This window comes from Entelurus aequoreus, linkage group LG05 (assembly GCF_033978785.1).
Source record: "Entelurus aequoreus isolate RoL-2023_Sb linkage group LG05, RoL_Eaeq_v1.1, whole genome shotgun sequence".
In the NCBI taxonomy this organism is placed as follows: Eukaryota; Metazoa; Chordata; class Actinopteri; order Syngnathiformes; family Syngnathidae; genus Entelurus; species Entelurus aequoreus.
In genome coordinates, this window is record NC_084735.1 from 31,223,668 (window position 1) to 31,248,394 (window position 24,727).

Sequence of the window (24,727 nt, forward strand, 5' to 3'; positions counted from 1 at the left end):
TTTTCTACCGCTTGTCCCTTTCGGGGTCGCGGGGGGCGCTGGAGCCTATCTCACATCTTTATTAAAATTATTATTATGACAGTGGTGAACCCGGTTCTGTTTGATTATAATGCAAAAGTTGGGAAGAAGATTTTAGAGCACAGTTTGTTTGTCTCCACAGATTTACGGAAAAAGGAAACTTGGAGGTCCTTCTTTTTACCATCCAGAGCAAGATGAGAGCAAACAACCAGAAAGTTTACATGCCAAGAGAAGGGAAACTAATCTCTGATGTCAATAAGGTATTATTGTAAAATACACATTTCCATGCATCAATTACTCCTCGTTACAAAGTGTTGCCTACATGCTGTTTTTACCTGTATGTGTAGGCATGGGAGCGGCTTGAAAAGGCAGAGCATGAACGTGAGCTGGCCCTCAGAAATGAATTAATCCGCCAAGAAAAGCTTGAGATGCTCGCAGCACGGTTTGACCGCAAGGCTGCTATGCGGGAAACATGGTTGAGTGAGAATCAGCGCTTGGTGTCTCAGGTAAGTCAGTGGAATCCCTCTCTAGCCACATATACTGTACATTCATACTTTTACTGGGAAATATTAGACCCAGTCTACTAAATCTGTGTAATTTACTTTTTCTAACGCTCTCAAAATTAACTTACATTTTCTTTTTTCAACTCTAAATCTGGTAATACACATATAGAGCTACTCAAAATGTGTATTGGCCCATCTCAGGCAACATTTTTTGTACAAGGTTTCTTTGGTGAAATTACTTGTTTAAGTAACAGCACTAAAAGTAACAACGGTAAGATTTTATCATAGAATTAGCCAATACATGAAACATAGCCACATCACATTTTGCTAATAGCATGTTGACACTCTAAACACATTAAAATGATTCAACACAAAATACAATCTAAAAAAAAAAAGAATAAATAATATACAAAAAATATTGGAGGAGCAAGACTGTGCTGAGATTTTGTCTTGTTGAAATATCATAGAACATATAAAGTAATGAATGAGACCTCTCTATGGCCTGCAGAGGAACCAAATGATGCAACTTCCTATGGACCATGTGACTTAAAGAATATTCCACATTTTTTATTGTTTGGGTAACCAGACTCAGTGAAATCTCAGGGACACAACTTAAGTTTGAATTTTAACTAAATATTTGTTAAAAGACAAAACATTAAATTATAGTTAGGATAAGGAGCAACACAATTGTGTGAAAAATATTACATTTCTGAATGATTTAAATTATTATATTTTGTGATAAAGTTAAATTTTAGGAAGCAGTGCAGGCAACAAATTGTATTTTCCAGTGTTTAGGGTAGTTTAAATTCCTCTTTTAAATTGTGTTTATTAATAATGAAATCAGATCAATGTGCAGTAATAATTAAGTAAAAAATCTGTTAAGTTTATTGTGCACTTATATATTTTACTAACTTGAGAGAAAGATGGCACTGATTCTGTGGAATGACCCAAAGTTATTACTATGTCCACAGGACAATTTTGGAACCGACCTGGGCGCGGTGGAAGCTGCCACCCGTAAACATGAGGCAATTGAGACAGACATTGGTGCATACTGGGAGCGCGTGGCCGCTGTTGAGGCTGTGGCCAAAGAGCTGGAGGCAGAGCGATACCACGATGTCCGGCGTGTGCTCGCAAGAAGGGATAATGTGCTTCGTCTCTGGGAATACCTCAAGGAGCTTCTGGCAGCACGCAGAGAGCGACTAAATGCCCATCGCGACCTCCAGAGGCTCTTCCAAGAGATGTGCTACATAATGGACTGGATGGCTGACATGAAGGTATTCCCCGCCTCCAAAACCGATAATCATTCTATTGGCTTTGAATGGAAATGTAGACACAACATTTTACAATAGATAGCCAATATGCCATGTTGTGCTGAGTTAAATATACTAATTTTGTATTTTTGTGTGTAGAGTCGTCTCCAGTCCCAAGATAGTGGCAAACATTTGCATGATGTTTTGGACCTACTTCAGACACATAATCTAGTGGAGGCTGATATTTCAGCTCAGGCTGAAGGAATCAAAGCAGTGCAGGGAGCTGCAAATCGCTTCACTTCTCATGATCAAGGTGATTTTACAAACATTATTTTTGCTCATTCTGTTTACAATTTCTATGCCATAAGACATCTAAGATCCATGCTCTGGCCTTCTAATTGCCAGCTTACAAACCATGTGAGCCAGGACTTGTAAGTGAAAAAGTTGACCTGCTAGGCCAAGCCTATGAGGAGCTTGGTCAACTTGCGGCACAGCGCAGAGAACGCCTTGAGGATTCTCGTCGCTTGTGGCAGTTCCTGTGGGACCTGGGCGAGGAGGCAGCCTGGATCCGAGAACAGGAGCAGATTCTGACCAGTGGGGAGTGTGGCCGGGACCTAACTTCTGCCCTTCACCTAGTCAGCAAACATGAAGCGTTCACGGATGAAATGGCAGCCCGCTATGGCCCTCTGAGCAACAGTATTGCTGCAGGGGAAGCTTTAGTTGACGAGGGACACTTTGGAGCCCCGGAAGTCACAGAAAATATCAGAGATATCCGTGCACAGTGGACACATCTGCTGGAGGTGGGTGCTGATCACAATTATTTTGAAGGGGAACTGCACTTTTTTGGAATTTATCCTATTGTTCACAATATTTATGAGAGACAACAAGACAAAGGGTTGGTTTTTTTGCATTGTAATTTGTAATAATTGCCTCGTTCTAGGTGGCTAGCAATGCAGATTATGGGAGCAATCCTATAAGTCACTTTAAAAATGCATCCAAAAACCGCCAACAATACTTCATTTACATTCCGTAACCTGTATAACAAACTGTAACAACATTGTTATTGTAAGAGTGAACACTGAGGAATTCTTTTTCTAGCGTAGTTGCACGTTGTCTTGCAACGGCATGCTACGACATTAGCCGTAAACTATCTTTTGCGTCATTAGCTGAGTGGCTTTTGAGTTTAAAAAAATGCTCAACAAAATTTTATAGGACACAAATTTGTACTGACTTAAAAACATGAACAATCATATTGCAGTATCTTTAAAGTATTAGCCCACATTTCATGTTTTGTTTGTAGAGATCTATATAGACAGTGTATGTAGTTGTACTAACAATAGCATGATGTGCTGCGTGCATCATGATCAATATTATAGTGACTCACTAGATGGACAGTTGTCTGCTTCTTCCAGCTGGCCGGGGACATTTTTTTCCGGTTTAGTTTTGGTAAGCACGCCATTTATGTCGGCGTAGCTTGGCTCTAAGTTCCACATTTGCCGTGTCAAGTCACACCAACCTCGGCTTCCTTCTGCTACAACATTTTACCCTCTCTTCGTGCTCGCTAAGCTTCCATAAGCAGCAGTTCATCCTCTGTATATTCAGCTTAAAAAAAAGATTGTGAATCCTCATTTGTCCGAAAATAGTCGTGTTTGTTGTCTGTTACCAAGTCTGCCATGTTTAGAACACTCTCGCGTTTGTTTCCGGAAGTAAGAACACACATTTGTTGCCGGAAGTCGGAATTGTGTTGCTATGGAAACGATGGAAATGACCAAAATACGGTAAACTTTGTACATATTACAAATAGTTATGAACGTGTCTGTTACTACATTATATATAATGTATATTCACAGCGTGTATACAAAACGTTGATGGAGGGTTTTGAAGACTACAATGGTGACTCATTAGCCGCATCTTTGAAACGTTTTTTATCACCTTTAGAATTCTAAGAAAAACACACGTGTGTTCTTTTCTCTCAAAATGATTGTTAAAACAGGCAAAATTTTAAAAAAGTACAGTTCCGCTTTCAAATGTTTGATAAGGTTTGCCCCATACACTAAATACAAGAAGTTGGGAGTTTGTTATTGTTACTTTCATGTTCTTCCTATTTCTCAGACAACAAAGCTCAGAGAACAGAAGCTTAAGGACTCGGTGGCCATGCATCAGTTTCAAGCAGATGCTAATGACATGGAGGCATGGCTAATGGAAACTCTAAGGCAGGTGTCTACTCAGGAAATGGGTCACGACGAGTTCTCCACCCAAACTTTAGCTCGCAAGCAGCGAGAAATAGAAGAGGAGATTAAGAGCCACCAGCCCCTCATTGACTCCCTGCACGAGCAAGTCCAAGCACTGCCACAAGCCTATCTTCAATTCCCCCAGGTATGCATGCGTTGTTTTTTTTACATACGTTTCAAATGATGTCATGTCTTAAATTATTGTTTATTGTCAATGTAGGTGGAGGGTCGACTACCTGCTATTGAGCAGCGCTACAAAGAGCTACAATCCCTCTCGGTGGCTCGGCGACAGGCACTGGAAGGTGCTTTGGCACTTCATCGCATGTTCAGTGAGGCGGGCGCCTGCCAACTCTGGGTGGAAGAAAAAGAGAAGTGGTTACATGGCATGGAGATCCCGACCAAACTGGAAGACTTGGAAGTGGTTCAACAAAGGTCAGGAACATGAATAGATGCAGAAGATCACCTAAAACCATGGTCATATACACCAATATTGGACAGCTTGCTTATAAACATTATGTATGTCACAAGTAAGGATGCAATGATTATAAATTTTGACTGTACGACTATAGTACTATATTGTAATAATTACGGTTTCACGATTATTATGCAGTGAGTAATTCAAATGTATGAAATAACAGTCTTTCTTTTGAGATTTTGATATGTTATTTATTACTGTCGGAAATAACAGTAATGAAATAATATTATAATAACAGTACAAAATAATAAATATAAACAAAAAATAATAATGAATGCATCAAATAATTAATAGTTGTATCACTAATACAAGAATACTAATATAATACTAGATCAAATTTATTGACCCCCCCTCAAGGAAAATGTTACTCATAAACTAAAGTGATATTGTCATCAACTGCTATCCATGCCTATTTATTCATTTTAATAATATATTTATGCTGTGTTGATAATTACTGAAGTGCACAGTTAGATCCCATAGATACAAGCACCTGTTGTTATGTTAGTGTCAAGGTCAAGGTGACTTTCTTTGTACCCGAAGGTAGATTTATTTTGCATTTTAAAATGGAGAATGGCATCTGGTGGCCGTGCCAGCAATCGGAGGGTTGCTGGTTACTGGGGTTCAATCCCCACCTTCTACCATCCTAGTCACGTCCGTTGTGTCCTTGGGCAAGACACTTCACCCTTGCTCCTGATGGCTGCTGGTTAGCGCCTTGCATGGCAGCTCCCGCCGTGAATGTGTGTGTGAATGGGGGAATGTGGAAATACTGTCAAAGCGCTTTGAGTACCTTGTAGGTAGAAAAGCGCTATACAAGTATAACCCATTTATCATTTATTTATTATTATAAATTAAAATAAACAAAAGTAATAACACAAAACAAATCACAACATGACGAACATGTCTAAAGGCTGCTTGAGACCAGGACCAGGAAGAGAAGAAAGAAAAATTAACATGAACAATAAAAAGAATCAGAGTAAAAGTTAATAAAAGACAGTAAGATAAAACTACCTTGATTTAATTTTAAAAAATTGTTTAAACGAATACCGTAGCTGCTGCTGGAACAAAGCTGTTCTTATTTGGAGATGTTCTGCACCTAAGCCTCCGACCAGATGGTGGGAGCTGGAACTCACCATAAAGAGGGTGAGAGATTTCTGCTGTAATTGAGTTGGAATTGAGTGTATTTTACACTGGCTCTATTAACTTACAATGCCTATAGTTTATTTAACACAGACAGGACGAAGAAATATCTATGGTTAAATGGTCACTGATTGAAGCCCTTGACAGGAGTACCCATTGCGTTCTGATTGTAAGTGACACGTTTATTTTTAACTCCCAACCAACTCAATTCTTCATTAAGTAACTTGCCACTAACATAATTTAATTCAGTTGCTACGTCTTACCTTTAGTTTTGCACGTAAAGCTGAGTCGTAATCCTGCAAATACTGCACCATATTGAACGTATTAGAGCCTTTAGCCGTAACTTTTTGCAAATGGTCTTCGACTCCCTGGTCATTTTTTAAAAGTACCCATAGACTAACACTAACACTGCCGACTTCAGTTTTTTTTGTGTGGGAACAGTTTGCTACTTTGTCCTACTGCCATTTTTGCGTGTCTCTCAATAGATGTATAAAGCATATAAAGTGTAACTTTGTTTTGTGCAGGTTGTGCCAAAAATAACGTAGCTGTTTATAGTCTGTTTATAGAAAGTGAGGTGGACTAAAACACACAGTGTCGTGAAGCCTTTGCGATTAAATAACGGTGACGTTTTAATCGCGGTTAATAGTAAAACTGGTTAATCGTTGCATCCCCAGCACAAGTAAAAATTGTACTATGAAGCAATTCTGCTACTGTACCTGTTTACATAGTTCTCACATTTGGTTTTGTTATTATAGTGCATTATGTAACCATTAGTACAAACTGTTAATTGAGTTTTGTGGGGCTGTAGGTTCGAGACCCTGGAACCAGAGATGAACAACCTAGGGACTCGTGTCACTGATGTGAACCAGGTGGCTGAGCAGCTGTTGACCTTTGACAATTGTAACAAAGACCAAATCCACCAAACACGCGACCACCTGAACAATAGGTCAGGGATAACACATGATGATGATGACCCAGCAAACGGCAATTTTACACAACCTAATATCAATAATTACATTTGGTGTTATCCCTAGATGGAAAGAATTTGAAAAACTGTCTGGTCAAAAGAAACAAGGCCTTGAGTCAGCCCTTAACATCCAGAACTACCACCTGGAGTGTAATGAGATCCAATCATGGATGAAAGAAAAGACCAAGGTTATTGAATCCACTCAGAGCTTGGGAAATGACCTGACTGGAGTGATGGCACTACAGCGCAAACTCACAGGCATGGAGAGAGACCTGGAAGCTATTCAGGTATGAAGGCCACATGGAGTAAAATCTGTGAACTCACCATAAAATCTGTGTTGGCGTTATGTACATATCAACTATGCTGTTTTTCACTCATGTTGGTGGTGTGGATATGGAACAATTACAGTGTTAAAACATTGGTTCTTTCTTTATAGGGAAAATTAAATGACCTGCAAGAGGAGGCAGAAAAACTGGCCAAGGAACATCCGGATCAAGCTGATGAGATTTTAGGTCGCCTGGCGGAGATACAAGAAGTGTGGAAGGAGTTGAACTCCACCATGAAACGACGTGAGGAGTCACTGGGCGAGGCCAGTAAGCTGCAAGGCTTCCTCAGGGATCTAGATGACTTCCAGTCGTGGCTCTCCCGCACCCAGACAGCTGTGGCGTCAGAGGACAGTCCCACCTCTTTACCTGAGGCTGAGAGTTTACTAGCCCAGCATGAGAACATCAAAAATGAAGTGGACAACTATAAAGACGACTACGAGAAAATGCGAGTGGTCGGTGATGAGGTTACCCATGGTCAGACGGATGTCCAGCACATGTTCTTGGCACAGAGGCTCCAGGCTTTGGATACTGGCTGGCATGAGTTGCGGCAAATGTGGGAGAACAGACACAGTCTTTTGGCCCAAGCCTTTGACTTTCAGACTTTCTTGAGGGATGCAAAGCAGGCAGAGGCCTTCCTCAATAGCCAGGTTAGGAAAAATAACTTGATTATCTCTAGCACAAACCTACAACCACATTTATATAAAAACGTAGAGCCCAAGAAAGTTAAAAGCCAACACCAAAACATCAGTCTTCTATACTGGTGGGCTGAGCACACAGTGCAGTCATGATGGAACGATACAAGGAATAAAGATGAAACTTTAGCCTGTAGGTGCAAAAAAAAACATGACCTAACTGTTTTCATTTCACTGATAATTTTAAACACGCCTGCAGCCATGATTGAAATCGGAGCTCTTGCTTTGAAGGCTTTTTTCCAAACATACTATTACATCATTTTAGAGAAACTAACAGAAGAGCTGTTAGATCCACCACAGTTCTATGTCTAGTTATTTTAATCAAAAAGAAGAAACCTGCATTTAAAAAATAATAACTAGAAAAGAATACATACTGATCGTTGTCAATATAGTTCCTTAATTTAGCCCTCATTTTTACTTGTGTTTTACCAAAATAAATGGGTAATTGTTATTTTCTCTTTTTGCAGGAGTATGTGTTGTCCCACACAGAGATGCCGACAAGTCTTCAGGGAGCAGACAAGGCCATTAAAAAGTATGAAGATTTTCTCACTACCACAGAAGCCAGCGAGGAGAAGATAACTGGTGTTGTGGAGGCGGGGCGGCGCCTCATTAACGACGGCAACGCAAACTCCGATAAGATTCAAGAAAAAGTGGATTCTATTCAGGAAAGGTGAGAACACTGTTAAAACTAATATTCATCATGAATTTTTTTTATTTTTTTTTACATGCAAAGGCATCTTCACAATCAACATTGTCATTGAATTTCACCAGGCATCTAAAGAATAAAAAGTCTGCCAATGAATTGCTGGCAAAACTTAAGGACAACCGTGAACTGCAGCACTTCCTTCAAGATGGACAGGAGGTAAAAAATTGATACAGTGCCTCTGTTGCTTAATGAGTACATTAGTATCGTAAATACTGTATTTGGGATGAACAATATTTATTTTCAAGCCATTAATGATACACATTACTTCCTGCTACTCAAGACCCATACCAATAACGTATTTATATCTACTTTTTTTTTGTAATTTGGAATTAACTGTAGTTTGTGCACACCTTTTTTTGAGGAACAAACAAACAGTGAAGAAGTCCTACACGATCGACACCATATTTTTTTACAGTGAGCTCAGGGTGTCACGATTGGCTTAGGCGGAGTGGAACCTCATCGAATCCCAACGCAGAACAAACATAATAATAGAAGATACATATAATAATTAACAAAAAGAGCACTAAGGAAGGAGTGAGGGAAAAAAACTAAGGATGCACACAAAAGATGTGAAAAAACAGAAAATACACTCAAAAGGTGTGGAGAGAAAACATTACATAACAGCAACAATAACATTACACAGCAGCGCGCGGACACAGCCACAGGAAAACGAGAAGCGTGAGTGGAGCCAAAGCAGAGGAGATGAACACGACTGCAAGGGTGAACCATCAGGAATCAACTGCCGTCGATTGAATGGATTGGAGAGCTTAAGTAGTCAGACGGAAATGAGTAACAGGGTTGCGCGCAGGTGGCTTTGCCCCGTGACCCAAAAACCAGGCACTGCAACAAAAAGCAGACAGGCGGCAGAAATGCTGCTAGATCATGACTGAAATAAGTTTACGACAGGCCGTTTACAGTGCTTTAGAGAAAAGGAGAGCTTGATTTTCCCACTCTAACCCACCTACAGCACAGAATGGATCATTTTGCCTCATCGGAGCATTTTTTAAAATTAATTAATACATTTTTTTATAAAAAAGCTTTTTTTTTCCTGAGCCATTTTTTTATTTTATCGGATTTAGCTATATGACATAATTCCTCATATCAGTCTGACAATTATCTGTCCGATATTTATCGTGCACCCCTAGTAATTAAACTAGTAATGAAATTAAATTAAAATACAAATGGGTCCAGATACAGAACATTTCGTCCTGCCAAGGTTCAGGTCACTCGTTTCGCTTCTCTCTCTTCTGCCTCTGCATTACAGTCACCATGTCTACCACCTGGAATGTACAAATTTGATTGGCTGAGCAGTATCATGTGGGATGGTTTAACTCGCATGAACCAGTGCCGTAAAGTCTATAAAAGTTGCGCCGGTCAAAATAGAAGCGTTCCGTCAAAACTTAAAATACTTACAGTAAATTTTTGACTGCCCCTGGCGCCCGGTTCTGGACTCGGACCGTGGTCCACCAGTTAGTGATTACGTTATAGAAAATCAAATGCAGAAAACCTTGTGAAATAGATATAACTTTTTCAATGTAATTTTTACCTTTATTGAAGACTACTGGTAGTTGCCAAAGACGCCAATGAGTGGAGAGGGAGGAGGACAGGGCCAAGCCACCTTTGTACTATGCTACAGGTTTCTCAGCTTTATGAAAGTGCTGGTTCTCTCAACTTTCTGTGGCCCAATGGTGACTTTTTTGCAGTCATATTCAATAAACAAAACACAGAATCTCAGTCAACAAAGCGTAGGATTCATTGTTTGGGCATTCGACTTCACAGAATGATACGCAGGCAAAGTAGTTTGTTCTGAGCAATGCTTGGTCGTATGATAACTATGACTGCATGTGAAAATTTTGCAAAATTTTGGCCTAAATCTTCAAATCATACGAAAATACAGGGCAAAGAATAATAACATTGATGTTATCTTCTCTGTAGCTTACATTATGGATCAATGAAAAAATGCTGACTGCTCAGGACATGTCGTATGATGAAGCCCGAAATCTTCACAGCAAGTGGCAGAAACACCAGGCCTTCATGGCAGAGCTGGCTTCTAACAAAGACTGGTTGGACAAAATTGACAAGGTGTGACTGCCCTATACAACGACTGAGGAAATTACCTCACAAGTTGTATTAATAATGTTTGTGTGGTGGTAGTTTGGTAGTAGCTCCATGATTTAGCAGTGTGTTAACAGGTGGTATCTTTTATGTCTCCTTAAAAAGGAGGGCCAGGCTCTTGTGGCAGAGAAGCCAGAATTAAAACCTGTTGTCCAGCAAACCCTGGAAGACCTACAGCACCAGTGGGAGGAGTTAGAGAGCACCACCCGCACCAAAGCCCAATGCTTGTTTGATGCCAACCGGGCAGAGCTGTTCACACAGAGCTGCTCTGCTCTAGATGGCTGGGTGAAAAACCTAGAGAGTCAGCTGCAAAGTGACGATTACGGAAAGGATTTGACGAGTGTCAACATCCTGCTCAATAAACATCAGGTAGTACAAGCATACAATGAAAAGTTAATATCCTTACATATTTATTATAATATTATACATGCATACACGTGGTGGTCATGTCTGCTTGGTTGACAATGATTGTCTCACAACTTTGTAGATACTGGAGAACCAAATGGAGGTCAGAGAGAAGGAGGTGCAGTCCCTGCACTCCCAAGCCTTGGCTTTGTCTCAGGAAGACGCTGGACTATCTGAGGTAGATGGTCAACAAAGGCGCGTCACAGACAGCTTTTCCAGCCTTCAGGATCCTCTTAAACTGAGGAGACAGAGACTACTCGCATCCAAAGAAGCACACCAGTTCAACAGAGATCTGGAAGATGAAATAGTGAGCTACAATAAATTGGATGATCAAGTATAAAACAGATTATTTTTGCTCATAATTGGCCCTTTCTTTTAATGTATAGTTGTGGGTAAAAGAGAGGATGCCCCTGGCAACATCTACAGACCATGGAAAAGATCTTCCCACTGTGCAGCTACTTATCAAGAAGAACCAGGTACTTTTTTTTAAACCTTTTTGCCACAGTCTAAACAAGATTTTGTTTGTGGCCCAATGTCATTCTTTAATATTACTCGTGTAACACGCTAGGGGCTAGGACTGACTGCAGCATGGTGAGTATTGTAATACAGTTTTTCCTCGCCACATTGGGCTTCAAAGTTTGCGGCTTGTGTATGTGACTAAGTGGGTGTTATTTCATGGCAAAACTGTATTTAGAAAGTTGTAAACAGGGTTTTATATGCTCTAGATAAAAAAAATATACATTTATAATGAACAATTCCTACCTAACGGAAATTAATTTACCATGGTTAGGCCCGAAACAAATTAACAGTGATAAAGAAGGGTTTACTGTATTACTCTTGGTGCCAGAAGTAGATTTGGCTGTGGGAGCCTGAGTGTGTACATACAGTAAAATACACAACCAACACAATTGTAGTTCAATTGTAGTTGATATTTTACAAGTTATGTAAATATTTGTATTTACTATAAATAATCAAATATTAACAACTAACAAAAAACATACAATTCAGTCCAACCCAGTACTGTATGTTCGACAGTCATGTTTATATTCCAGTTGATGTCCAAAGTTCTAAAGAAAGGGTAAAAAAAATAGATTTCTCCAACCACACTGAAGCTAATTCAAAACTGCTATGCCACATGTGCATTAATTGCAAAAGTAAACAAAACACAATAAAAGAGCAAGAACGATGAAAAAATATGTTCTTTTGACACTATATATTTGGGGAAAAGATTTGGCTACAATTTAAACCTAAATAGTACGGTCATTTTAGAAATATGGTCGTAAATCTGTCACAACGATGGCGTTTAAAGCAATCTTTAAGGAGCAAACCGCTGCTAAATCGAACTAAAATGAGTACAAAAGGGATATGTTGACTCAATGCTGAAGTTAATTAGAAACAAAGTTTAGTTTTATCCATGAGGCCATTTAGTCTAAGTAGTACAAATAAACACCTGCAGAGCACAAGGACACCGGTGATGATCACCGATTGAAGTGACCAGTTGCCATGATCATGTGCCCTTGTGACCCCAGTCATTGTGGACCTAATCAACTGCTTAGTGTTTATGTCAAGGGCTGGCCCTGGGCATAGCCTTATAAAGCAGAAAGGTTGAAATAGTTGTTTCTTTGTTTCTGAATCAGACATTGCAAAAGGAAATCCAGGGACATCAGCCCCGTATTGATGACATCCATAAACGTGGCCAGACTCAAAGCCAGGTAGATGGAGAGCGACAGTCTGCTCTAGAGGAGCGTCTTGTTGAGCTGAAGAATCTTTGGGACCAACTGATTGGTGAGACGGACAAACGCCATGCTCGCCTAGTGGAGGCCAATCGCGCCCAGCAGTTCTACGCTGATGCGGCAGAGGCAGAGGCCTGGATGGGAGAACAGGAGCTGCACATGATGTCAGAAGAAAAGGCCAAGGTGAGCCAAGATTACCAAAGCCAAGAAGTGACTTAGTGTCACTTTGTTGCGTGAAAGTTTATCATCATTATCTCTTTGCCTCCCAGGATGAGCAAAGTGCTCTAGTTATGGTGAAAAAGCACGAGAGCTTGGAGCAAGCACTGGAAGACTACGCCCAGACCATCCACCAGCTGGCCAATAGCAGCCGACTAATGGTCACCAGCGAACATCCAGAGAGGTTAAACATCAGCTGCCCTTCTACACCTTTTCCGAGTAAAGTTGTACATCCTAAACTTGCATTGTGTACGCTCACTTTGACAGCGACAGAATCACATTACGACAAGCACAAGTTGACAAGTTGTACGCTGGGTTGAAAGATCTGGCCGAGGAGCGCCGCGGCCGGCTTCAGGAGAGACTCCGTCTGACCCAGTTGAAGCGAGAGGTGGATGACTTGGAACAGTGGATTGCAGAACGAGAGGTTGTTGCTGGCTCCCATGAACTAGGACAGGACTATGAGCATGTCACTGTAAGCTTCTTCTTCCTCCCTTTTCCATTGTCTGTTGAGATAATTACAGCAAAGAGAAATCCATCCATCCATCCATTTTCTACCGCTTATTCCCTTCGGGGTCGCGGGGGGCGCTGGAGCCTATCTCAGCTGACCATTTTTCTTTCCACAGATGCTGAGAGACAAGTTTCGCGAGTTTGCTCGTGACACCAGCACAATCGGCCAAGAGCGTGTAGACGGCGTGAATGGCCTGGCAGATGACCTCATTGAATCCGGTCACCCGGAGAACGCTAGTGTGGCCGAGTGGAAGGATGGGCTGAACGAGGCCTGGGCCGACCTGCTGGAACTGATTGACACGCGCACACAAATGTTGGCCGCTTCCTACGAGCTGCACCGCTTCCATCAGGATGCCATGGAGGTTCTCGGGCGCATTAGGGAGAAGCGGGAGGCGCTACCGTCCGACCTTGGCCGGGATCTGAACACTGTCCAGCATCTACATAGACAGCACAATACTTTTGAAAATGACATCCAAGCCCTCAGTGGACAGGTAATCTGCTGATACACCGATCTTCTAAGAGGCATTTGTGAGTGGAAAAATGAATGCCCCGTTTTAATTTTTCACCCTCGAGGTCAACCAAGTGCAAGATGATGCTGCACGACTGCAGAAAGCCTACGCTGGAGAGAAAGCGGATGACATTAACAGGAGTGAGCATGCTGTGACCTCTTCCTGGGAGGGTCTTCTGGAGGCTGGCGAAACCCGCAGGGTGCTCCTCCTGGACACGGTGGAAAAGTTCCGCTTCTTCAACATAGTGCGAGACCTCATGCTCTGGATGGATGGAGTCAACCTGCAGATCGATGCACATGACAGCCCCAGGTTAGTGCAAAATTGCAGATGCATAAAGTAACAGAAATACTCACCGCTTATCTTTTTGTTGCAGGGACGTATCTTCTGCTGGGCTAGTCATCGCCAATCATCAGGACATCAAGTCAGAAATCGAGACCAGGGCGGACAGCTTTACAGCCTGTATTGACATGGGGAACACGCTCATCAACAATAATCACTATGCTACCGATGAGGTCATTTCCTCTTACTGTCATTTTGAAAATGATTACATCATCGCTCATTACTGATTGTCTTAATTTTCAGATCCGGGAAAAGCTCACCCAGCTACAAGAAAAGAGGGACAAGATCAACAAAAAGTGGCAGGACAAGATGGACTATCTGCAAATTAGTATGCAATATATGTTACTATACACTGAGGACACACTTTTTTAGAAAGTTACTTCATTTTTTCCCCCCGCTTCGCAGTGCTGGAAGTGTTGCAGTTTGGTCGTGATGCCTGCATCGCAGAGTCTTGGCTGGCCGGTCAAGAACCTCTTGTGCGGGCAGCAGACCTGGGTTCCAATGTGGATGAGGTGGAAAGTCTAATAAAGCGCCATGAGGCCTTCGAAAAACTTGCTGCTTCCTGGGAGGAGCGCTTTGTGATGCTGCAGAAACTGACCACAGTGAGTTATGCTCGCCAATATGAGACTCTTGGAATTGCCTCAATCATGTATTTATTTTTCAGCTCGAGGAGCAGGAAATGGAGAGGAGGCGAGAAGAAGAGGAGAGAGCACGAAGACCCCCCACACCACCCTTGGCAGAAGTGGCACACTCCGAGGTAGAAAGTCAAATACACGACTCTGCAGCCAGGTAAACCAAAGGTTGATTTTCATACAGCATAAAACCGTTGGTCCACATTGTCAACATCGTTTGATAACATACATACTCTCTTTATCAAATGCAGAACCAGTCTCGACCAGACGACACTGAATCAGTCGGCGTCAGTGAATGGAGTTCACAGCGACAACGATACATCACAGGTGAGTAGTCTATGCTTAATCACCATGATTATGCTCATTTGTAAGGGCTTAAATTCAATTTAAAAAATATATAAATAATTTGCATTTTAGGAGATTGCTATGCAATAGAAACATTTCTTGTCAGCAAAGCCTGTTCCATATGTTTTCTGAAATAAAAACAAATGATAACTTAAGTGTGTGTTATCCCTCAAGCATATTCAATTTATTATCATTTGTTTTAATTGTATTTATTTTAAATGCATTTTTTTTCACCTTTCCTATCCAGCCACATGGGCCAATTTTATTGTTGATCTAGATGCCCCGTACCTGCTGTACAGATTACAGATACAGCTCAAGCATATTCTGCTGTCGTGTGCATTGCCAGATACTGATATTATTATAAAGGGGCATGGCACTTGGATCATTTTCATCCTAATTTAGCTTCAGGGTGCCTCCATCGTGACTTCTTTTGGGGAATAAAAGCTGTTTCAACACAAAAAAAGATTGTTTTTGTTTGTGAAGGAGCACTTTTATATCTTAACAATTTAACAATGTCCTGTTACGTTTTTACCAGCAGTCGCGATCACTATCATTGTCAGTGGGAAAGAAATCAGAGGCTAAACGCGTGTGTAAGCCAAAGCAGCCGCAGCGTGTGAGTACCAAGACTTGGTCATAGCCTCGTTAGTAGCCTCTGCTCAGCTCCTGGTCAAAACTGCAGCGCCATTGCTCCGTGCCACAGACGCAACCATTGCTTTGTTTATGATTTATTCATGGCCTTGTTTGGTGGCTGCTCACAAAAGGCATGTTGCAGATTCATTGGACAGCTGGTGTTCATGGATCAAGTACATTCACATTCTGCGCTTGTATCTGTGCTCATATTGACCAGGACAGGAGTCACTGTAGAGTTGTTAGTGTGCCCCCTCCCACTATATGTGTACATTTGGAATAACTTATTCAGTTTTTCAAAAGGCATCCCATAGTCAAAGTATTGTTTTAGTGTTTTTCTGTGTTTGTGTGTTAAAGAATAGATTTATACAACTGCATATTATCCCAGGGGTGATTATTGTCTTTTGGTACTTAAGATACTGAAGAATGTTTCAAAACATGAGCCCTTAAAGTATTTATGACACGTATTATGCTTCTGTAGTAGTTGTATGTCCCTCCTGTGCACGTGGCTATAGATATGTTTCAGTATGTATCGCACTGTGACAATGTGTAATTATATAAACCTTGTGACACATTAATATGACGTTATCATATACTTCTGTCAAAGTAAATGTCATCTTGGCTTCCCATGTTTGCTGCAATGGCTGCTTGGCTTCTCACTTCCTCTATTCAAAAGGTCAGCTTCTGCGCTTACCCATATTCTGCTCTGGACCGCAGGGTTCAGAATCAGAGTCGGTAAACGGACCAGGCAGAGACAGCGGCTTGGCTTCTTCGCGCCTCGACCAGTCGGCCACGTTACCAGGCCGGGGCGCAGCGGAGTCTGAACCTGAAACAATGGAGGGCATGCTTTATCGAAAGCAGGAGATGGAGTCGCACAGTAAAAAGGCAGCTACTAGGTAACATGCAGACAAACATCTGCTCCTTGACCTGTATTTTCCTCATTATAAATTCATCTGCTTCTTATTGCTTGTGTGTGTACTCTCTTAGGTCATGGCAGAATGTGTACTGTGTCCTAAGAAAAGGAAGTCTGGGTTTCTATAAAGATGGCAAAAGCGCTAGTAATGGCATCCCCTACCATGGAGAGGTCCCTATCAGTCTTGGAGAGGCCGTTTGTGAGATCGCCAATGACTATAAAAAAAAGAAACATGTATTCAAGCTCAGGTTCGTGGATCTCTTAAACTTTACGACTCAATTTCCTCCCCGCTCTTATAGACGGCGTGGCACAGTTGGGAGAGTGGCCGTGTCAGCAACCTGAGGGTTCCTGGTTCGATTCCCACCTTCAACCAACCTTGTCACGTCCGTTGTGTCCTTGGGCAAGACACTTCACCCTTGCTCCTGATGGGTCATGGTTAGGGCCTTGCATGGCAGCTCCTGCCATCAGTGTGTGAATGTGTGTGTGAATAGGTGAATGTGGAAATAGTGTCATAGCGCTTTGAGTACCTTGAAGGTAGAAATGCGCTATACAAGTATAACCCATTTACCCTAGGCCTACATTTTTTTTGGCATGCGCTACCCACCTACAGGGATTTTCGGATTATAGATATACTTAAAGGCCTACTGAAATGATTTTTTTTTATTTAAACGGGGATAGCAGATACATTCTATGTGTCATACTTGATCTTTTCGCGATATTGCCATATTTTTGCTGAAAGGATTTAGTAGAGAACATCGACGATAAAGTTGCAACTTTTGCTCGCTGATAAAAAAAGCCTTGCCTTTACCGGAAGTAGCGTGACGTCACCGGAGGAAGGACTTCTCACAATTCCCCATTGTATACAATGGAGTGAGAGAGATTCGGACCGAGAAAGCGAGGATTACCCCATTAATTTGAGCGAGAATGAAAGATTTGTGGATGAGAGTGAAGGACTAGAATGCAGTGCAAGACATATCTTTTTTCGCTCTGACCGTAACTTAGGGACAAGCTGGCTCATTGGATTCTACACTTTCTCCTTATTCTATTGTGGATCACGGATTTGTATTTTAAACCACCTCGGATACTATATCCTCCTGAAAATGAGAGTTGAGAACGCGAAATGGACATTCACAGTGACTTTTATCTCCACGACAATACATCGGCGAAACACTTTAGCTACGAGCTAACGTGATAACATCGTGCTTAACTGCATATAGAAACAAAATAAATAAGCCCCTGACTGGAAGGATAGATAGAAAATCAACAATACTATTAAACCATGGACAGGTAACTACACGGTTAATGCTTTCCAGGCTGGCGAAGGTTAACAATGCTGTTGCTAACAACGCCATTGAAGCTAACTTAGCAACCGGACCTCACAGAGCTATGCTAAAAACATTAGCTCTCCACCTACGCCAGCCAGCCCTCATCTGCTCATCAACACCCGTGCTCACCTGCGTTCCAGCGATCGACGGTGCGACGAAGGACTTCACCCGATCACAGATGCGGTTGGTGGCCCGGAGACGGAGGAAGTTAAGGTGAGTTCGGCGGCTAGCGCGTCTGCTATCCATCTCTCAGTCCTCCTGGCTGTGTTGCTGTAGTCCACCGCTAATACACCGATCCCACCTACAACTTTCTTATTTGCAGTCTCCATTGTTCATTAAACAAATTGCAAAGGATTCACCAACACAGATGTCCAGAATACTGTGGAATTTTGAGATGAAAACAGAGTTTTTTGTATAGGATTCAATGGGTCCGTATACTTCCGTACCAACCCTTGAAGTCACGCGCATACGTCAGCATAAAAAAACGTTTTCAACCGGAAGTGTGGCGGGAAATTTAAAATTGCACTTTATAAGTTAACCCGGCCGTATTGGCATGTGTTGCAATGTTAAGATGTCATCATTGATATATAAACTATCAGACTGCGTGGTCGGTAGTAGTGGGTTTCAGTAGGCCTTTAAGTATATGTACGTATAGTATTTACACATGTATATATATATATTTATAAATGGTTGATTTATATAGGCTAGTAAGGTAAAGTTTTGTACCTGACAAGTTTCGGCTATCTTGCTTCTGCAGAAGCAAGATAGCCAAAACCCGATTTAAATAACACCAAAACCCCATTTAAATAAGGTGGCCTGAACCAGTTATCAGTTGCACACACAGTCTTAATAGATCACATGCTACATGCCCACTAATATTGCACGCAATTTTATAGTTTGCACACCATGCGTACCGCCTGTTATTTGGATCTTAGTAGATCTAAAAGGTCCAACGCAGACCAAATCATACAAAAACCAGAGCATTTTTTCCCATAAGAAATCATGTAAATTTAACTACACCATTATAGATACCCCAAAAATATAAATTGTATTTTATTTTATAAAGAATAATTAGTTTTAATTGCAGAAAACAATGAAAATACATACAAATGAAAAATGAAATTGATAAATTAACATTTAACATTACTTTAACCGCTCTACGGGTTATTTTCTGAATTCAAGAGAGGGTTTCTCACCCTCTTTCTTAAAGTCCTGGCACTTGCAGCTTTCTTTTGTTGGGCACTTGATTCCACGGAATGATACGGAACGAGCTAGTTTGTTACGCCCAATGTTTGGCCTTACGATAACCGGAAGGTAAACCAAATCCGGGGCAACAAAAGTGGCGTGTACGGAAACCCAAGTACCGATCTATCACAAATAGACAGCTCCCTGGATATTAAAAAGGTGTTGCCTCCGTTATGTCAAATACTGGGTTTTACCTTTTTTTTTTTAACTGTGTAAATATTTGTGCTACTTATGTAATTCTACTTGCCCTTTCACTATCTTTATTTTTAAAACTGTGCATACCCCATCTCAGTATAGTGCTTTTATATATAAAGTTGAACATTTTATTTCTGTACGTTAATTGTGCTTTTTGCTATACTGTTGACTTGAAGAGAACTCTGTACAAGAATTCCAATGTGTCTGAACAGTAAGTTTATGCATACATGGCCGATAAAAAAACTTGAAATGTGCAAAATTTGGGGATTTATGGGAAAGTCTAACTTCTTGTCTTTGTGAATGCTGTGCTTTCAGGCTAGGAGATGGAAAAGAGTATCTATTTCAAGCAAAGGATGAGGTGAGATTCATTACGGACTTTAAACCCAAGCATTAAAAATCTTGTTTTTGTGCTTTGAACCTTAACCTGTTTCCGTTCATTCATAGGCGGAAATGAGCTCCTGGATCCGCTCCATCCTCAGTTCCATTCCATCGGGATCAGGAGACTCGCCGGGAGGTCCGCGAGTCCTCAGCCGCGCCATGACCATGCCTCCCATCTCTCCCATCTCCCCTGGCTTAGCTGATGCCGGAGGTGTGACCATGCGCAACAAAGAGGGTAAAGATAAGGATCGTGAGAAGAGGTTCAGCTTCTTTGGCAAGAAGAAATAGAACATTTGTCAAACAACCTGGATGTGTCCAATTGTCCCACAAACTGAAAAAGTGTCCAAACAACACACTGATCTCTGTGCAGCCCTGAGGCGCTACTACTGTATGTCGACAGCTACAGAAAATGTACTCTTTTATTTTTTTTTCCCCTTTCATCACAGGTTTCATGTCTCGCTTTCTTTTTGGGTCTCCATCTAAGTGCTTCTCAACCACGGAGACAAAACACACAACAATCAACATAACGATGTTGGTTGAGGAATCGACAAGGTCCTGTTTATCTTCTGTCCGCTAAATAGGTTCTCCTTCATTTTGGGTGATCTGTATTACTGCTGTGTGACTCATTGATTGACCAAGGATCCCCCCTCCAACTCCCCACCCAACACACAACACACACACACACACACACACACACACACACACACTTTTAATCGCTTCTCTTTTAAAACAATCACCTCAAAGCTCTTCTCTTTTGCTTTGGGCCTCAATGTTATTAACATGACCAATAATATTTCTGTTATTATTTATATTTTCTTATTGCTGGTTTGCAGAAAACTAATGATTATCTTGTGAAGATAAACACAGTTTGCACAACTAGTAGAAGATGTTGAGCTTATCCTTGTATGTAATATTATTATTATTATTATTATTATTATATCATCATTCTTAATTTCTTTTAGGGATGACAGTTCTTGAGGTGTGTTTGAAAAATAAAACTAATTTGGTTTTATCAGTGTGCAGTAAGTGATCACAAGTAAAATTGGGACTTTGATATATATTTAATATGTGGTTGGAATTTTTCTTAATTGCTAAATTTGCCTGTTTTCAATTATATTGTTGGAGTGATATTTTCTGCTTGAGTTTTGATGTTTTTTTGTCTGTACAAAGCAGAGAGAATTAGTTTTTCTAGTGAGTGTGTGCGTGTGCGTGAGTTGTGGTGATGTGGATTTTGCACGTCAATATTATTCCTCATCAAATATGGCCAGATGGATGCTACTTTTTGGTACTCAAACATAAAATATTACTGGAATGCTTTTATGGGGGGAAATGCTTTCCTTTTTTCTTTGCTTATGGTTTTACTATTTGTAAGCAAGGAGGTTTCTCTCTATTGTGTTTTTTTATTTCTGTTTCAACCATCTCTTTGTGTTGTTGGTACAATGGAGGGAAGACCTTTGGGAGAAGTTAGCAGCTAAAAAAAAAATTGAAGACTTGGGGGATGCACATGATATGATGGGTATGATTTAGGGAAGAATGTTGCAAAGTCAGACCGCCTTATTTGAATAAATATGCATCACCTCCATTCAAATGTTTCTCAAAATAAGCTTTCACAGTATGAAAATACAAATGTGACGATCTGGCTGTGGACGATGCTGGTAGAATATGCCTACGTAAGACAAAATGCTCTAAAAAGGATCTTTGTGCTTTGACATTTGTGGCATGATTATACTGTAAGTATATATTTGTGCATCACCATCACCCTATCTGTGTCCATTAATGCAGAGAAAATGTGATTTGCTTCGTTATCGGGGTCAGAGAACATTAATATATGTAATCGGCATCTGTAATAAATAGAAACAAGGTAGCTCAGCTATAAAAAACCTGATAATGTTGTATTAGATTCCTCCAAGAACTGTACATGTTTAAAAACACACATGCAAAGTGTTTAGTGAGGCAGTGTAGTGCAGTTTTATATGCATATAACTATTGTCACTTTCATACAGGTGTCAAGTTGCCTTTTCTAACTGCCAAAATCCAATAAGACAATTAAGAATTGAAGAGTTTGAGTGGGTTAAGTTACAGGTTATTGATTAGTAAGGATAATGTATTGCATCATTTAAGTTGTCTGATCACAAGCCGCCAGAGGAAGATGTAAACCTGCAGTAAGGTTGCACTGGTTTGAACTGTATTGCTTGGCCTTATTTTCTAGTTCTAAATGAATGTGGAAGCATTACAAGCATTGCTCCAATCCATAAAGAGAGCTAGGCGGGGTACTAAGATGAATAGAAAGCTGGCGCTGTTACTTTGAGCACAAAGATTTGAGGTCAAAGGTCACACAGTGTATTTTCTTACTTTCTTCAGCTCGTTTGAATGTAAATTAATGAAATTAGCTAGGCCAAATTGGTCATGTGAAGCAAAAAAAAAACAACCAAACCAAGCATACTTTTTCTTCCACACTTGCATATATACTGTGCTGTATGCTTAAAGCAGGGATGGCATTTTCCTCAATTATGTGTTATTTCTATAAAAAAAAAGTGAAGACCTTTGACAAGAACAAAAAGTTGGCCGCCAGAAGGAACATTTTAATAACTTGCTTTTTTATGATAGAAGTGAAAACAAGGACTGGTGGTCATTTCTTTTTGTAGAAGAATGCAGGGTATTTGCAGTCTTAGTTAAAGCTGATCATTTTTCATTCTGGAATCTTGCAGCATTTGATAAAAACCTTCATTTTTCTGTTTTTTTTCCCCTCTGTAAATCAGAGCTGTTAATGCCACTACTATTATTAATTGCTATTATGATCATTATTGCTACTGTTGTTACTATTACTACTACTGTTACTAATTCTGCAAAAAGTGTATTTGCTGTCAATTTTTTTCCAGGTACGTATCTGTAATACCAGACCTTTCCACATGGTGTCAGTGTGCCGTGGAGCATTTTCATTACAATTCAAGAAAAAAAATAATGTTTGTTGACTTGTGTATCTACATCTACAAAAGTAGGAATAATAAAACGTGGTTTAATCAAAAAAATGTAGTCTTTTTGGGGTTTTCAAATAACTAGATGTTACTCTTTATTTATTTTTAATTTTATTTTTTTTAATTATAGTATTCAACATTTACAACATTAACATACAGGCAAATAAATAATAATAATAAAAACAAGTACAGAAACAGTACAAAAACAGCGCCAGGGGGTTGTAAACTCAATAAAGCAACTGAAGAAAAGTGCAATATATATATATATGTGTAAAGCTATACAAGCTCACACAAGTTCCGTGAATAATCCAAATTTGCGGCACATAATTAAATGGTAAATGGGTTGTACTTGTATAGCGCTTTTCTACCTTTTTTTTTTAAGGAACTCAAAGCGCTTTGACACTATTTCCACATTCACACTGATGGCGGGAGCTGCCATGCAAGGCGCTAACCACGACCCATCAGGAGCAAGGGTGAAGTGTCTTGCTCAAGGACACAACGGATGTGACTAGGATGGTAGAAGGTGGGGATTGAACCAGTAATCCTCAGATTGCTGGCACGGCCACTCTCCCAACTTCGCCACGCCGTCCCCAAATTAGATGTTACCGCATCCAGAGACTGTTTACCACCTGTTTTGGACATGTGAAAGCACTCGATCACTATGGCAGGGCATCTGTCGCTTCATCCTTGACAATATTCATGACAAATTTGTGATTTGTTTTAAAGATGTGCTATTTGGATTTACACTGTAGGAAAAACATTTTGAAAGGGAATTTTACCTTTGCAACCTCATTATACTATTGGCTACGTTTTATATTCATACATGTAAGTTTCTCAATACCCTGACCTGTTTTTTGTGCCTTTAAAAAAAGAATTAGAACTCTATGTTAAAACACTCTCTACCTCTAACAACCAAAAAGCTGTGAAAACGATGATATGCTGTGTTCCAAATTTAAATTATTTACTGAAATTGTGTGTGTATATATATATATATATATATATATATATATATATATATATATATATATATATATATATATATATATATATATATATATATATATATATATATATATATATATATATATATATATATATATTGCATTCTATTTTAGTTACTTTGAGTTTACAACCCCTTGGTACTGTTTTTGTACTTTTTGATTATTATTTCTCAACTGTTTGTAAATGTTGCAATTTATAAATAAAGGTTTATAAAATTCACACAAAAAAAATACAAATAAATAAATAAAAATTAGATATTACCGTGCGACGTGCGTACACGGTTTGTGGCTGAGTTTGATGTACCGTTATCCTGCAATGACCAAAAGTTGCCACCAGATGTTGCTAAACGGTAATCTACGGAAAGGGACACATTATTACCCAGCAGCCACTGCGGCGCGTCCAGTACTGAAGCAAGATGGCAGCCGTTGTCGAGAATGTTGTCAAACTGTAAGTGTTCTACTTTTCTACACGCTGTAGTCGCTTTAAGACGACAGACCCCTGCAACCACCCTACGACGACCTTTTTATCCCACAACAAGCCGCCGTGTCATTGCTAACTTCGGCAACATTTCTATGGGCTCATGAAGGTTATCAAACGCGGTCCGAACGTCGTGAGTTAGTCATATCCTACTAATACTTAGCAGGCAGGCTAGTGACGTCTTTTGAATAAACGAGTGACTTGTTTTCATGATACAGGATATAAATATATATTTATATTTATGGGCGAGCACAATGTACTTGTGTGGTTCATTTGGGTATGCTTATACCTAATCTTTTTTTGACAGCTAGCCCACGTCGGGTTGGCGCAGCTGCCAGTTGGCTGTCACGCTAATTAGCTTGAGTAAGCCAAAGTTCGCGTTTTTGGAGCGACTGGTCAATTGGAAGTTAAAACAAAATCGTATTCATTCAAATATCTCCAAATATGACACCCACAGACAATGTTGTAAATCAATTATTCATAA

The 24,727-nt window shown here is 40.3% G+C and overlaps 2 protein-coding genes across 6 annotated transcripts in view; both read left to right on the forward strand.

Moving 5' to 3' along the window:
- The window catches only part of sptbn2 (spectrin, beta, non-erythrocytic 2), a 73,063-nt gene extending 50,256 nt beyond the window's left edge, over window positions 1-22,807 (forward strand). For 2 of the 4 annotated variants that reach the window (XM_062047751.1, XM_062047752.1), the window contains 31 exons: window positions 161-278; window positions 366-524; window positions 1,493-1,795; window positions 1,931-2,084; window positions 2,177-2,571; window positions 3,884-4,147; window positions 4,223-4,434; window positions 6,423-6,560; window positions 6,649-6,868; window positions 7,018-7,554; window positions 8,067-8,269; window positions 8,371-8,461; window positions 10,241-10,387; window positions 10,526-10,789; window positions 10,908-11,132; window positions 11,212-11,301; window positions 12,463-12,741; window positions 12,828-12,958; window positions 13,042-13,246; window positions 13,398-13,772; window positions 13,855-14,099; window positions 14,164-14,302; window positions 14,373-14,457; window positions 14,535-14,731; window positions 14,794-14,918; window positions 15,013-15,088; window positions 15,642-15,719; window positions 16,451-16,629; window positions 16,721-16,894; window positions 19,727-19,769; window positions 19,856-22,807. In XM_062047751.1, the coding sequence (XP_061903735.1) occupies window positions 161-278; window positions 366-524; window positions 1,493-1,795; window positions 1,931-2,084; window positions 2,177-2,571; window positions 3,884-4,147; window positions 4,223-4,434; window positions 6,423-6,560; window positions 6,649-6,868; window positions 7,018-7,554; window positions 8,067-8,269; window positions 8,371-8,461; window positions 10,241-10,387; window positions 10,526-10,789; window positions 10,908-11,132; window positions 11,212-11,301; window positions 12,463-12,741; window positions 12,828-12,958; window positions 13,042-13,246; window positions 13,398-13,772; window positions 13,855-14,099; window positions 14,164-14,302; window positions 14,373-14,457; window positions 14,535-14,731; window positions 14,794-14,918; window positions 15,013-15,088; window positions 15,642-15,719; window positions 16,451-16,629; window positions 16,721-16,894; window positions 19,727-19,769; window positions 19,856-20,077 (6,073 nt within the window). In that variant the 3' untranslated portion in view covers window positions 20,078-22,807. The remainder of the gene's footprint in view (window positions 1-160; window positions 279-365; window positions 525-1,492; window positions 1,796-1,930; window positions 2,085-2,176; window positions 2,572-3,883; window positions 4,148-4,222; window positions 4,435-6,422; window positions 6,561-6,648; window positions 6,869-7,017; window positions 7,555-8,066; window positions 8,270-8,370; window positions 8,462-10,240; window positions 10,388-10,525; window positions 10,790-10,907; window positions 11,133-11,211; window positions 11,302-12,462; window positions 12,742-12,827; window positions 12,959-13,041; window positions 13,247-13,397; window positions 13,773-13,854; window positions 14,100-14,163; window positions 14,303-14,372; window positions 14,458-14,534; window positions 14,732-14,793; window positions 14,919-15,012; window positions 15,089-15,641; window positions 15,720-16,450; window positions 16,630-16,720; window positions 16,895-19,726; window positions 19,770-19,855) is intronic. The other 2 variants (XM_062047753.1, XM_062047754.1) reach the window with 1 other exon arrangement.
- Window positions 22,808-24,086: 1,279 nt separating this feature from the next.
- dpf2 (double PHD fingers 2) overlaps window positions 24,087-24,727 on the forward strand; it is a 39,377-nt gene continuing 38,736 nt past the window's right edge. For both annotated transcript variants that reach the window (XM_062047755.1, XM_062047756.1), the window contains exon 1: window positions 24,087-24,213. In XM_062047755.1, coding sequence (XP_061903739.1) covers window positions 24,182-24,213 — 32 coding nt within the window. In that variant the 5' untranslated portion in view covers window positions 24,087-24,181. The remainder of the gene's footprint in view (window positions 24,214-24,727) is intronic.